Source organism: Hypanus sabinus, chromosome 6 (assembly GCF_030144855.1).
Source record: "Hypanus sabinus isolate sHypSab1 chromosome 6, sHypSab1.hap1, whole genome shotgun sequence".
Lineage (NCBI taxonomy): Eukaryota > Metazoa > Chordata > Chondrichthyes > Myliobatiformes > Dasyatidae > Hypanus > Hypanus sabinus.
The window spans coordinates 46,800,695-46,815,566 of NC_082711.1; the positions used below are offsets into that span (position 1 = coordinate 46,800,695).

At 41.2% G+C, this 14,872-nt stretch overlaps 1 protein-coding gene across 1 annotated transcript in view; it reads right to left on the reverse strand.

Annotated features, from left to right (window-relative positions):
• gad2 (glutamate decarboxylase 2) overlaps positions 1-14,667 on the reverse strand; it is a 103,543-nt gene extending 88,876 nt beyond the window's left edge. Inside the window, exons 1-3 of the mRNA XM_059971332.1 lie at positions 14,598-14,667; positions 13,518-13,577; positions 7,842-7,991 (exon numbers count right to left, since the gene is read on the reverse strand). Of these exons, the coding sequence (XP_059827315.1) occupies positions 7,842-7,991; positions 13,518-13,577; positions 14,598-14,667 (280 nt within the window). The remainder of the gene's footprint in view (positions 1-7,841; positions 7,992-13,517; positions 13,578-14,597) is intronic.
• Positions 14,668-14,872: the final 205 nt, after the last annotated feature.

Below are 14,872 nucleotides of genomic sequence, written 5' to 3' on the forward strand. Positions count from 1 at the left end.
GTTAATTTTGTCCATCAAATTATTTACCTCCTGAAATGTTAGATTAATGAGGTGATTCTTTATCTTTTTTATAGTACATCAGCTTGAAGAAGACAACTGTTTATACCCTCTATAATTCCCAAATTCTTTCTCATTTTGGTTCTGAAATTCATAAAGTAGTTGAAAGGTAACTTTCCAATTTTGGAAGATAGCAAAGGGTTCACTTTACCAGCTCTGCAAACTAGGTAGTCATGTATAAACAACCTCAGGGTCTGCTTGATACACTGATCTTCTCTCCTCACATATCAATGATTGATACCAGAGGTTCAAATATTTCACTGTATGCACACAAGCAGAGTCAAGCCTACACACTCACACACATGTGCATATGTACATGCCAACATGCACAAGCATGTAATAGCTGTGGTCTCATACCATATTTCATAGTCACATTCACATCACACTACGGGTTGATGTAAAACAGATCTAGCAGCTCACAAATGGACATTCATGAGGGACTGAGGGCTATGATTAGCATGAACAACAGTCTGGACTAATATATCCTTCCTTCTACATTTACTATCAAGCCAAGTTGTTAACTCTGATTCAAAGAGGAGTGCCGAACAGCATGCTGGAATCAAGACCACTTAATGCTAAGATACCACCCTTGTGAAGCTGCAATACTGTAGTACATGTGTGCTAAGCATCAAAAACTGTTATGACACACACCCAGCCACACCAGCTTCCGGGGCTTAGACGCTCTAACTCTCTGGAGTATGGATAGCTGGCCTGGCCCCTTTAAAGCTTCCAGCCAGCCCAGTTCCCTATGAAGCGCAGAAAGGTGGCCTTCATGATTTCTCTCCTGGTTGGTCGCCATGAGGAAGGTGTTCCATCATCCCGCTGGAGCTAACTGAGCATCAGGCCTGATGAAGGTGTGCCAGCAGCTGACCTTGCCCCTGAGTTTCGGACTTTGGCCCAAGAGAGCGGTCGCTCTGCACCACCAAGGATGTCCTTACCTTGGGGAAGCTGGTAGAGGACTTAGAGTCTCTGATTGATCAGTCCGTCTGCCTTGATAATGCCTGCCAGAGTGAGAATGGTGCTAACTCATGAGGATGAAGAGGGCTAGCCCCAGCCCAGCCTCAATACATCACAGTTCCATGCCCCATCCTCGGTCAAAGACTAGCCCGTCTGCTGCTCAGGATCCTGTTGAGCCTATGCAAATTGGCTGCATAAGAAACTCCGCTGATGAACGTTTCTGTTGTTGGAATCGAGGTTGCTGCTATTACTGTGGGAGCAGGTCACCTGCAGTCCAAGTGTCCGAAGCTTTTGCTGTCAGGGGAACTGTTAGACCGTCTGGTGTTGGGTGGACTGTGAAAGTAACTATTCTTGATCTCAGGGATTTTGGTGTCACACGGAGGGTGGAGATCTCCTGGGGTATGAACCGACGAGAGGTGATTGCTTTTTTGGGCTCTGGGGCAGCTGGTAATTTCCTGGACTTGGGGACCGCCCATCATCTTAACATACTGCTGCAGGTGTTGAGCCAGCCCGTGCCCACAACTGTTCTGGGTGGCTGCTTGCTTGGTTCCGACCAGATCCAGCAGCAGACATTGGTTCAGTGTTTGTGGATAGAGGATCACGCGGCGGACATTAGCTTCTCTATCATTGAGTCTCCTTACATACCCCTGAACTTCCGGCACGCTTGGCTGTCCCAGAAAAACCCGTCCATGAACTGGAAGGAAAGGACGATCAATGCGTGGTCTAGTTGCCGCAAGAAGGTATGTTTTCAGCTTGGTGTTCTAAACCCCGGACTCTCCCAAGACCAGTGGCTGATGAGGGGACAGACTTCTGTTTGGGCTAACCTGAGGCCTTCAGGAAACCCAGTTCTGCCTTCAATGGCTGACATGCCAGCTGCAGCCAACAGGCCTGTGAAAGTCCTGACCCTATCCAGTCAGGGGTGTGCTGGAATTAGGGAGAGAGGTTCTCCAGTTCAGGAGCAAGCCAAGGAGTCCAAGCAGACTGAAACTCTACCAGCTAAGACAAGGGGCTCCAGTTGCCAGGTCCCATCTAGGGAGAAGGCTCCAAAATGGAGACCCTCAGAGCCTAGTCTCAGGAGCTCACGGACCACTTATCGTGCCTCACTGCCAATGTCTAAGGATATGGGTGAAGATTTTGACTTTGGTTTGGCCTCTGTTTTTACTAGAGTCTTGTGAACCTGTGGAGGAGACTCTGGGGTCTGCCAAATCATCCCCATTAACTAAGGACCCTCAGGAGTCATCCTCAGAGGAAGGTTTGGGGCATCCAAGCCAGCAGGCATCCCTTCTGTCTACAAGGGTTTGGAAGAAGTCTCAGCAATGGAAAGGCCTTGACTCTTCAGCTGCACTGACCCCATGACTGTGCTATAGACCTACTGCCCAGTACTGTCCTCCATGGTGTTGATGGTGAATGATCTCAGGCCCAGAATGAGTCACCACAGAGGACTATATAAAGGAGGATCTTGCTCTGGGATTCATTTGGTCCTCCATCTCTCCAGCTAGCGTGGACTTCTTCTTTGTACAGAGAAAGGACGGGAACCTGCAACCATGCATTGATTATGGAGGACTGAATCATGTAATGGTCAAGAATTGTTACCCTCTTCCACTCACAAATGCTGCCTTCGAGATTCTTCAAAGGGCAAGGGTATTCTCAGAGCTAGCCTTGTGGCGTGCGTAGAATCTGGCTTGCCGAAAGAAGGGTGATGAGTGGAAGATGGTATTCAACACACCAACAGGGCACTACGAGTACCTAGTCATGTCCTTCAGCTTTGTGAATGCACCTGCGGTTCTCCAGGGCTCATAAATGATGTGCTCTGGGATTCTCTCCATAAGTACACTTTGTCTACTTGGATGACATCCTAATTTTGCTCAAAGTGCACAGAGAAGCACATTGCTTATGCCTGTCCATCCCTAGTTCCATCTGGTCTCAATGGCGAGGGTCTCATGGCCTGGAATGGTAAGGGAAGTCCGTCAATACATGTAGGCATACGAGGCATGTGCCTGGAACAAGGAGTTCCATACTCAGCCTCGAGGGCTCCTTCACTCTCTGCCTGTTCCACACAGAATTGGGCACACATCTCAATGGACTTTATCACTGGTCTTCCTGCTTCCAAGGGGTTGTTCATTATCATGGTAATTGTGTATCTCTTTCTGAAGGCCTGCAAATTCATTGCCTCGGACAAACTGTGGCAGAGATGGCTGAAATTATCCTGCACCAGGTCTTCAGGATCCATAGTTTTCTGATGCACATTGTGTCGGTTCACGGTCCGCAACTTAATCACATATTTCAAGGACATTCTGTAAGCTGATCGGCGCAATAGCAAGTCTTTCCTCTGGGTTTCACTCAGCCAGATGGAACCTTGCCAGAATACCCTTGCCCTTTGAGGAATCTCAAAGGCAGTGTTCATGAGTGGAAGAGGGTAACCAAGTTTTGGAACAAAGCCTGAGATGTCTGGCCTCTGAAAGATTGGATGAGTGGTGCAACCATTTGATGTGGGCAGAGGTCACCACAACAATTTATGGCATTCAGCGCACAGGATGTCCCCTTTCGAATACCAATTTGGGTATTCTCTGTCATTCTTCCCCGAGCAACAGGCCGAAGTTGGGGTTCCTGTGTCCGAAGATCTCGTCTGGTGCTGCAAGGAGAAATGGATTAGGGCAAGGGAAATTTTGTTAGCTTCTACCCGGAAGGCTGAAATAAAGGCTAACCACAAGACAAGGCAGGGAATGGTTTTGCAGCCTGGGGTTTAGCTGTCGACTCAGGATTTGCTTCTCCAGGTGGAATCTTGGAAACTGACGTAGAAACATAGAAATGCTACAGCACAATACAGGCCCTTCGGCCCACAATGCTGTGCTGAACACATACTTACATGAACATGACACTCAAGTTCATTGGACCCTTCAACATTCTCAAGAGAACTTATCCCTTGCAGCTGCCATAGAATCTCAAGATTAATCCCATTTTCCATGTTTCCAAATTAAAACCTGGGATCACCAGCCCTTTAGCCCCACCACCATTAATCCTGTGGCTGCCCAGATATTTCAATGGGGAGCAGGTCTTCACCGTGAGAAGAATTTTGGATTCACGTACTTTTCTGGGTGTCCAGCAGCATACAACTGGGAAAGATACAGACCCGAGGAATGGTGCTGGATTCCTGAAAGGGACATCTTGGATTCAGCTCTCATCCATAGCTACCATCATCTCTCCGAGCAGCCAGGGCTGTCAGGAGTTGGCCATAGGGGAGGGTGTCCTGTTGTGACCCACACCCAACCATGCCAGTTTCCGGGGTTTAGATGTTCTAACTCTCTGGAATGTGGATAGCTGGTGTGGCCCCTTTAAAGATTCACACTGCCTCACTCATTGATAGCCATGTTTTGGCACCAGGATTTAATATTTAAAGAGCACCTGAACTGAGGCCCAGTGCTCAATCATCCGCTCAGTTTCATATTCTCATCCAGAACCGTGTGTTCATTTCAGTCATGTACGGTGCCTCAATTCTAGTCTGGGATACTCCAGCACTTGGGTCCTAACCATCCATGCCTCAGCCTGTCTTCACTAAGACTGCACGCAACAGACAAAACTCTATAATCCTCCAGCAAACAAATCAGATCCAACTTCTGAAATCCTACTGTAATGGCAGTGGGCAAGTAGGGAGCTAAAAGGAGAAAGAAGAGGCTGGAATGGGGAATTGTTGATTGATGCTCCTGGATGGACACATGCTCCTACTCACAGAAAATTTACAGCACAGAAGGATACAACTGACCCCATTGTCCAGCCTAAACGTACTTTCCAGCATGTCTATAGTTTTCGAGTTATGGCTCATCAAGAACTCACCACCAAATACTGTTTAAATGTGACTGGGGTTTAACCCGTGCTACCTATTCCAACAGTGAGTTCCAAACATCCACTTTCTGGTTGTCTCATATGCTCTAATCTTTCTTCCAATGACCTTAAATCAATGTCCCTACTTTTGACTCCTTTGTAAGCAAGACATAAGAGTCATTTGAGCAATACTCTTTCCTATTTGCTCAGTTCAGGTCTCACGTACTTTTATATACCTCAATTAGGTCTGCCCCTAGCTGTCTCTGCTCCTTGGAAAGCAAAATCAGCTTATGGAATCCTTCTTCCAGCTACCATCTTCTAGTCTTGGCAACATCCTTGTGAAATGAAGCAATAAAAGACTGCTGATGCTGAATTCAAAGTTGCAGCCTTGGGCAATCACAGGGGCCCTAGCTAAACCTGCCTTTTGTTAGTTTTGTGGAGTATTCTTTGTAAATCATATATAAAGCACTCACATTGACTCAAACTACACCTGTCTTTTGATCAAATGTATTATCACAGACATATGATGTGAAATCTGTCTTTGTTTCAGACTTACTCTGAATCCACCCCAACTCTTTCCCTCCAATATTGACAACTGCATTTGTGCTGCCTCCTGCACCCATAAACAACTCATAAATCTCATCCACTAACTTCCACTCTACCTTCAACTTCACTCGGAGTACTTCTGGCACCTTTTCCCTTTATGATCTATCTCCATCTCTTGCTCCAACCCTTACCCTCACCCTCACTCTTTCAGTCTATTGAGCATCATCTGTACAGTTCATTACACAGATGCTGTCTAACTCATTGAGTTCTTCCAGCAGTTCTTTTTATTTATGTTCTAGCTCCCTTATAAATCCACTTTGCAGCTTCTCCAGTGCAAGCACATTTTTTTTCCTAGAATATGGTGGTATGCTGATTGAAGTGTTCTAGCACTTCTCTGTTTCGTGGCCTGTCTGATTCTACTGTGCAGAACTGAAAGAGAAAATGCCTACTGTCCTATCTATTTAGATGCACAAAGCCATTTGCAAGACATCAATCCCTATAGCCATTATCAAGGTCAAAGAAATATAAAGACTTGTAGAATGGTAAGAACAACCAATAGAAATCATTCATCAACCAATCTGTAAGAAGCTGATGACATGATACTGATTGAAATCCTATTGCTGAAGTTGTGCTCAGCTGTGCAAGATTAACGATGGGATAAAATGGAGCTCTGATCACCAATTTGGCATTCTTGGTATCAAAGCAGCTGACTGACTTGCTGACACAGCATAGTTCTGATTCACAATAGTGTACCATTTCTATTGCCCTTTGTGGCGTGATGGAAGATGTGACTCATGTAATACTGTATGTGCAATGGCTGATATTTTGGAACAAAAAGCAGCTACATGTAGTCAGAATTTGTAGCCCTGACTAGTTCTGCTCTCAGTTTCCTGTGATTTATAAAGTTCAACTAACTAGTTGGGCATTTGTTTACTTTCCATTTATTGAGCTTATCCACATTAAATATTTTGCTGATGCCTGCATAATGTGCTGAAATAATATGGCTATAGATTTTCTTTATGAAGGCTGAAATGAAAATTTCATTATTTAAATCCCCGTTCATTACCCTGTAATATGTTCTCCTCTAATTTTCTCAGAAATTATGTTGTGTTTTGCCTTTTTTCGGCTATAGATTTATTGAAAAAATATCCTGATTGCTCTTTTGTTAATTATTTTAAGTATCAGCTAAGATTATATCTGTTTAAGGTTAGTAATCCTTTACTTTAAGGAAGGAAGTGCAGGATTAGATTTTTAGAGTTTGGTTTTCTGACACAAGTCAATATATGTATTGTAATAAGGATCTGTATTGATTTTTTTTTACAAAAACTAACTCCTTAGGTCTATTTACCAGCATTGCAAGCTCATTAATTCTTATTGATATTAAAAATAAGTACATAAATTAAATGTTCAGTGATTCGCAAGGCACATCACTCTCTCTTATTGATTCTCATACAGTTCTTTCATCAGCTAGCAACTCTAATTTTTGCACCCTCTTATATCTGTACAGTTCAGCCAACCTGGGTTCAATTCCCACCATTGCCTATAAGGAGATGGTATGTTCTCCCCATGTCCGCATGCATTTCCTCCCACAGTCCAAAGGCATACTGGTTAGTAGGTTAATTGGTCATTGCACTTTATCCCATAAATATGCTAGCATTAAATCGGGGGTTGCTGGGTAGTGCAGCTTGATAGTCTGGAAGGGCCTGCTCCACACAGTATCTTAATAAATAAGTAAATAAATTTCCTTAGGCTCTTTTCATATACTTCTGCATTCCCACCACAGTTTCATTATTCTTTTATTTCTCCAATATTGACATGTAAAAGCATCCTAAGGCACTTTATGTGACAGTTCCAAATAAAAAGTTACTTGTTAATGAGTATTGGTCAACAAAATCATTATTAAAGCAATTATAGTTTTCCAAGTTGGTTTTACATGTAATTCAGCATTTATATTGTAGTACAAATACCAATAGGTTTCTACTTTTTGGGAAGCCTGTGATACAAATCTTACAAGATATTTTCAAATAGTTTCAAATGGCAACAGAGGAAAATGAGTCCATGAATATATTCAACTCCTTATTAAACCTACTGAATTTATGACCTGAGACTTAGTTCTGTAAATGTGTCTCTGGCAACTTTGTTACAATGGAATAAACACAAGTATGATAAATATCTTGATAATGTCTGACAACAAAATCAAGTTAACTTAGCTAGTCTTATATTAAAGCTGAAAACTAATAGTTTTCAGAAATGGCCTCATACTCATCTCTAAAAAGACTGGTCTGAGGCACTCAGCAGAGTTCAAAATCTGCAATGTTTTGCATTGCTCTAAATTAGATTTGCAATTGCAATCAATCTATAACAATACTGAAATTAATGTATTCATATACATTGCAATTTAATCAAGGCTGAATAATTCAGTTCAAAGATTAAGTTTTATAAATTAAGATAATTTATCTTACCTGTTGAATGCAAGACAGAAAAGTTGATTTGAACTTTCTGACAAGTACATGGAGTTTTGCCGCAGGTACAGGTCAGGATGGTTTCCAGGGGTGGTGCTTCTTCCTTAACAACTGCATCCTTGGGTCTCTGGCCATCACCATACAGGAATGCTGTCATTATCAACAAAAATTGCAGTATTATTTATGTTCTTTTTCATTTCTAGTTTTTGTACTCCCCACTTCTTCAACCCTGAACCCAGCAGATCAATATATAGCATTTTAGCAAGAAATACAATTGCTAATCATAGTTATGTTACTCATTTATTATTCTAGAAATGTAGGCAAAACCCTGTAGGCAAATTACGCTATTTCTCGAAAGAAATCTGGCAGTAGTATAAGCCCCTCTGTCTTGCAAACTGTAACCACATCTACAACCAGTTTTCCTCCCCAAGGTCCCCTAAATTGTGCTCATCCATCCCAGGCTTACACAAAATAGCCAATTGGGACTATATTCTAGTGCTTCTATTTGTATTTATACAGTTATAAGCAATAGACCATCTGCAATATTTTTTTCTTTTAACCACTGGAGTCCTTATACATTCTAACCTTGGGCCTGTATTATTTCTCATCTAAATGTAATCTCCCAAGGATAGCAACTAAAACATTGTTTCAATTTTCATATGTATGATGTTGAGTCCTAGCTCTATCTAACCATCTCTTCTTATGACATCTTCACCATTTCCAAATTGTTAGACATCAAACAATGAATGAGCAAAAATTTCTTCCAACTTCTCATTGGAAAGACCAGGCCATTGCTTTTTGCATCCATTCCATAGCTACTGGACTGATTCCTGTCAGCAATGAACTATTCCATTTGTAATTTACAAGTTGTAGTTGTAACATCTGAAGGATGAACTTTAGATCACTAATACAAAATGAAGTTAAGAACTCCTAGTTTTACTACCATAACGTTACCCAGCTTCATCCACATTCCAATTCTCAGCTCATGAAAATCACATCCATTGTGCTGTCTCCCCAGACTTGATAATTCTGCTTGCTGAAATGTCTTGTTCTTTTCTCCATAAAAGACCATCAAAAGTTCTACAGGCCATTGCTTGCAGACTATCTCTAATCCATCATTTTTATGCACACTGGTATACATCATTTCCAGGGTTAGCAAAAAAATCTTCCTTGCTCTCAGTTTCCAACATGACTTCCCGCTATACTTTCTCTGTAATTCTACAAGTCCTGTGAACCTTTGAGAAATTTATGATTTTCAAGTCCTTGCCTCTTGATCATGCATAATTTGATTCGCTCCATGGTGGGTGGCAAAATCAGGTGGTCAACAACAAATTCTAGAATTCCTTAACTAAACCTTTAGAATCACAGTCATAAAGCCATACAACTTGGAATTAAGCGCATCAGCCCAACTGGTCCATGACAATTCAACCAAGATTCACATTTAAATTAGACTCTTTTCCCCATGTTTGGTCAACATGCCTCTAAACGGTGAAAGGTTTGCCCCTCAGCTTCTTATTAAGACTTTTCCCTCTCACCTTAACCTATGCCCCTGGGCAAAAGGCTGTCCTATCTATGCCCCTTATAATTTTATATGTTTTTGTATATGCTCCTTCTCCTATGCTCCAATGTGAAATTCCCAAACTGGTCAAACTGTCTTCATAATTCAAACCCTTAAATCCTAGAAATACCCATGAAAATCTCCTCTGCACTTTTCCAGTTTTCTACAACTCCCCCTTTTCTCATTGATCCTTTGGCTCAACAGGTCCTATGGCCCAAGTTGTCCATGTTGGCCAACATGTCTTCCAGATCTAATTCTATTTGCCTACACTTGGCCCATATCCAACTAAACCTTTCCTACCTACACTTTTCCTTCCTTGGTTCCCCTTAAAAGCTGAAATAAAATCTGTCATGTAGTCATACAGCATAGACACAGATCCTTTGATTAACTACGTCTTAGCCAAATATCAAATACACATTAACATTAATCCCAGGTATCAGCTCTTAGTTTGTAACTTGTTATGCCTAACTATTAAAGTGCTGGTCTAAATACAGTACATTTTAAATATTAGGAGAGTACTTGTATCCACCCTGCTCTCAGGGAAAGTGTTCCAGATTTAATGAGCCAGTGAGAGAAGAACAGCTTCCTCACATCTCCTTTGAACATCCTATCTTTTGCCTTAAAGCTACATCCTCTGGCTTTAGACGTCTTCTTCGTGGGAGAAGTATTTTTTACAATCCATCCTATTTATATTTCTCATGAGGTTGTTTATATAACTCTCCCTTCAAAACTGAAATGTTTCATCCTAAACCACATACTGGTGAATCTCCTGTCTTGAGTAATCACCTTCTTCTTATAGTGTGATGCCCAGACCTGCAAAGAGCATTCCAGCAGTGATCTGATGATTTATAAATCTGTACTATCATCTCCATGGACTTCTGTTGGTTAATAATGACAAATATCTCATATGCATTCTTCCACACTGCCTTTGAAGATTCTTGGGCATATATTAAAGTCTATTTGTACCTCAATACTTCCTAGGCCCCTACCATTCATTATGTATACCCTGGCTTTATTTTTCACCCCTACGTGCATTACCACAAATTCCATCTCCCATTGCTGTTCCCAATTTAACATTTCAGCAACAGCCATCATCAGCTCTCACATCTCCTTATGTAAACTGGCATAATTTTTTATTTGTTAATTCTCATGTAAAGTGCCTTAGAATGTTTTCACATAGCAATGATGCTGTATGAAAGCATGCACAGTGAACCACACTGTTGATGTTCTTTCAACTGTTCAGTGTAGTTCTGAGCATTGTTAATGGATGGATCTATTATCCTGGTTCATATTGCTTCTGTTATTTACATATAGAAAAGGGAAACATTCATTGTTCTGTTTTCTTCATAGAGATATAGGAAATATAAATAATTCTTGTCTAGGAAATATGAAGAATTGTATTTCTTCATATTTCCAGCATAAAGTAGTGTAGAGAGAGAGAGAGAGCAGCTTCAAATTCCTGGGTCTTAAGATCTCTGAGGATCGAACCTTGTCCCAACAATTTAATATAGTTATAAAGAAGGCAAGACAGTGGCTATACTTTATTAGGAGTTTGAAGAGATTTGGCATGCCGACAAATACACTCAAAGACCTCTATAGTTGTACCATGGAGAGCTTTCTGCCAGGCTGCATCACTGTCTGGTATGGGGGTGCGACTGCACAGGACCGAAAGAAGCTGCAGAATGTTGTAAATCTAGTCAGCTCCATCTTGGGTATGAGCCTACAGAGTACCCAGGACATCTTCAGGGAGCAGTGGCTCAGAAAGGCAGCATCCATTATGAAGGACCTCCAGCACCCAGGGCATGCCCTTTTCTCACTGTTACCATCAGGTAGAAGATACAGAAGCCTGAAGCCACACACTCAGCGATTCAGGAACAGCTTCTTCCCCTCTGCCATCTGATTTCTAAATGGACTTTGAAGCTTTGAACACTACCTCACTTATTTAATATACAGTATTTCTGTTTTTGCACATTTTAAAATCATCTGTTCAATGTATGTAATTGATTTACTTGTTTATTTATTATGTTTTATTTTATTTATTATGTTTTTACTCTCTCTGCTAGATTATGTATTGCATTGAACTGCTGCTGCTAAGTTAACAAATTTGATGTCACGTGCCGGTGATAATAAACCTAAATCTGATTCTGATTCTAAATGGATAGAATGTCATTTTCTATTTAGTGTATAGTTTTGCAACATAACATTTTCTGGATTATTTGTAATGATACAACAATTTACAGGTATGGCATTAAAGTCAGTTTTAGTATAGCGATAATTTTGTGAATGTGCAGACATAAAATGTGTCTATACAGACTCTCATTATGCTCTGTGTGTGCATTAGGTTGTAATATAAAATTGATTATGTTGGGGAAAAATTCTGATATAAGAATAACATGGATATATCAGAAAGGGTATGAAGAAATTAGATAAGAATAATGATTTCTTGAATTAATGTTTTATTTTATACATAGGATATGATTAGCACAGATGAAGAGGCCACTTATTGTTCATCTCGAAATACTTCTAGAACTTTTTCTAGTTAGGCCATTTCAGAGAATATTCATAATTAAAAATACTGGGGATCTGAAATCACATTGAGCCCAAACTGGTAAGACCAATAAATTTTGTTGATGGAGATCATTGAACAGAGTATTACTTTCAAATGACAAGCCAATATTTTGTTAAATACCATATGATTTAATCATTTGATTTTAAACTCCTGAACTGTCATGTTCAGTATTTCTAGCATGCACTTATTGGTCTAGCCATCATACCACAGATTCTTTGGATGATCAAAATGAATTTCTCCTCTCTGTAATGGAAGTACATTATTGTGTCATGTTAGGATAATGGTTATGTGTAAGTATGACCAGAACAGTGGTAATTGAACCATGAGGCTTGAAAGCTTGTAAAAAATATGATGGACAATTTTAGCATTGGGGTAAATTATATCTCAGTTGGCAGCTAGACTGCTAATATATTCTGATATTTGCATGACTGGTTTGTGAAACCCAAGATGTCCTGTACTTGACAATTTACAAATAGAAAAGATTCTCTTTTGCTACACTCTACTTAAAGTATCTTACAGAAAAGTAGAATCAGTTAGACAGTTTAACTCGAATTATTGCTTACTATCTTAAATAAAACAGCCTGATATATCAATGACAAGGAACAGATCTTTTTTTTCATTTTCATGAATAAATGATATACAATAAATTTGAAAAGAAATGTTTTTTAACACATACCCTTTACACAAAAAAACGTTTTTTAATGTTTGGATGCATTAAAATATAATTAAAAACGGAACAGTGCCCAACAACTTTATTATCAGCAGCATTATATGATGCACCCAAACATTATATTATAAAAGGAAGCAGAGCCTGGCAATTTCAAGCTCTTTGTTTCATGTTCTGTTTGTAGGCAAAGGTTTTGAGATGCATTCGACAATAGCAGCACCAATCAATGGGAGGCGTAGTCAGAATAATGAACCCATTACAAAATCGCAAACCATTGGTCTGGGCTGATGAAAGATCAAGGAAATGTTATCAGTTTCGTTGAAACATCTGCTTTGTCTTCATGAGCCCATGACAAGTACATGTGGACCTGCTGATCCTTTACGAGTTTGCCTGAAACCCAACTGCTTCGACAGCAGTTCCCTTCACGCTCTTCCTGAGGCGGATGAAGACATTTTGGTGTTCACTATTGGTACAGAGGAGTGCGCAAATGGAGAATGAAAGGGGATCCCTTCGGCCACTCCGTCTCGTTAGGATCTCCTATCCCAAAAGCGGATATACAGTAGGTGCGCATTTGTAAACATGTGTTGAATATTACCCCTCCTTGAGCCGACCCCCATAAAAAGCGGCCAAATTTAAAGTCCTGGTCCTGCAGGTAACATAAACCTAGCCCATTCGCTTCAGAAACTGTGCGAAGATTCCTCTCGGCTTGAAATTACACGGCACAGTTCGAACAACCCCGTAGGGCTAGGGAAGATTTCTGTAATTTTAAATAATTTTGCTGTTCGTTCACCTACCCGCACTCTCCCGCTGGAGGGAGAAAACATTGATCTTGCAATTTTCTTTTCAATTGGAGCTTTGCCTACAAACATTGTGTCAACTCACCGCAAAGCTTTGTTCCAATGCCGCCAGTGAACTTTTGGGCCATCTGACACCAAGCTGGGGCTGTAAGACATGTAAAATGTTAACAATGAATGGAGTCTTCTCACTGATTTTGACCGAGTCAGTTTGGTGTGACTGGGCTGAGGAAAAAGCTGAATGAAAGGTGTCCTGCTCATCCTCTGCGTTCTCACTAAAATCTGCACATTGAAACCCCTCGGTGAACGGCAGTAAGAGGTCAGCGGGTAGTCAGTGTTCCAGCCGTTCTCCGGGCTGGATTGAGGCACTTGTGCAGGATTTATGACCGTGAGTCTGGCCTCTTTGGAAAACAATCATGTGAAAAAACAATAAACCGAAAGAACAACTATTATCGACAGATGATTTTCTTCACATTGCGAGCCCAATTAGAATATTTACAACCAGTCTTCCATCCAGTATACAGTCGTATGCGTATAATTGGAACATAGTGCTTTACGTTAAAAATAAGCGATTAGTAGCTAATCAAGTTCCGATAAAGGTTATGAATTTTAAATATGAACATTACCCAAAAGCCGCCATAAAATGTGTTAACGCAGTGTGAATAATCCGTGCACAGACAGAATTGAAAGCAAATAAAAACATGCAAATTGCAACCACGATAAAGAATTTGAGCTTCTTATTTCGCACAGTTAATATTGTTTTTCTTCCTCCATTTCATTGCATTGGGTTTCCTGTTTATCTTTTGGATTATTCATTCCCGAGTCCGAACAACCTGTTTCATTCAAGGTTGGAGCCAAATCTACTACAAGTTGTTTTCGGTTACCACATTACAAAGTCGGATCTTGTCAATTTGAAAGCATTCAATATCCAAAGCAAGTCCAGGGGGTAGATATCTTAAATTATTTGGTGATCAGGAAGCCCAAGATGTTGTCTATTCCTAACTGCCAACCCCCCCCCCCCCCCCAATCCCGTGACTCCGGGGACCAGAACCTTCAAAGTCATAGCATTCCGTGCCTTCCTGTTCCGTGAACTCCCCCAACTACCCACCCCGCCCGGTCTCTCCCTCCCCGCCTCCTTCAGCGGTTGCACGTGCTTTCTTATATTTACCTGCCGCTGAATTGTCTCCAGCGCCGGATCGCTGTCCCGAATCATTGGAGAAGAAGCCGAGAGATGCCATTTGCTCACTGGACGTTCCTTGCAGGGAGGACGAAACTGGCTAGAATCGCGGAGGCCAATTCACAACCAGAGCTCAAAGCTTCATCCGAGCAAAAAGAAGCTGTCCGATGCTCGGGTGTTGCACGCTGAGGCGGACAGTCTAACGCGAGCTGTCCGGAGTCCAAATACAGAACACTGGTCACGCAGTTCCCGGGCGGGAGGGAGCT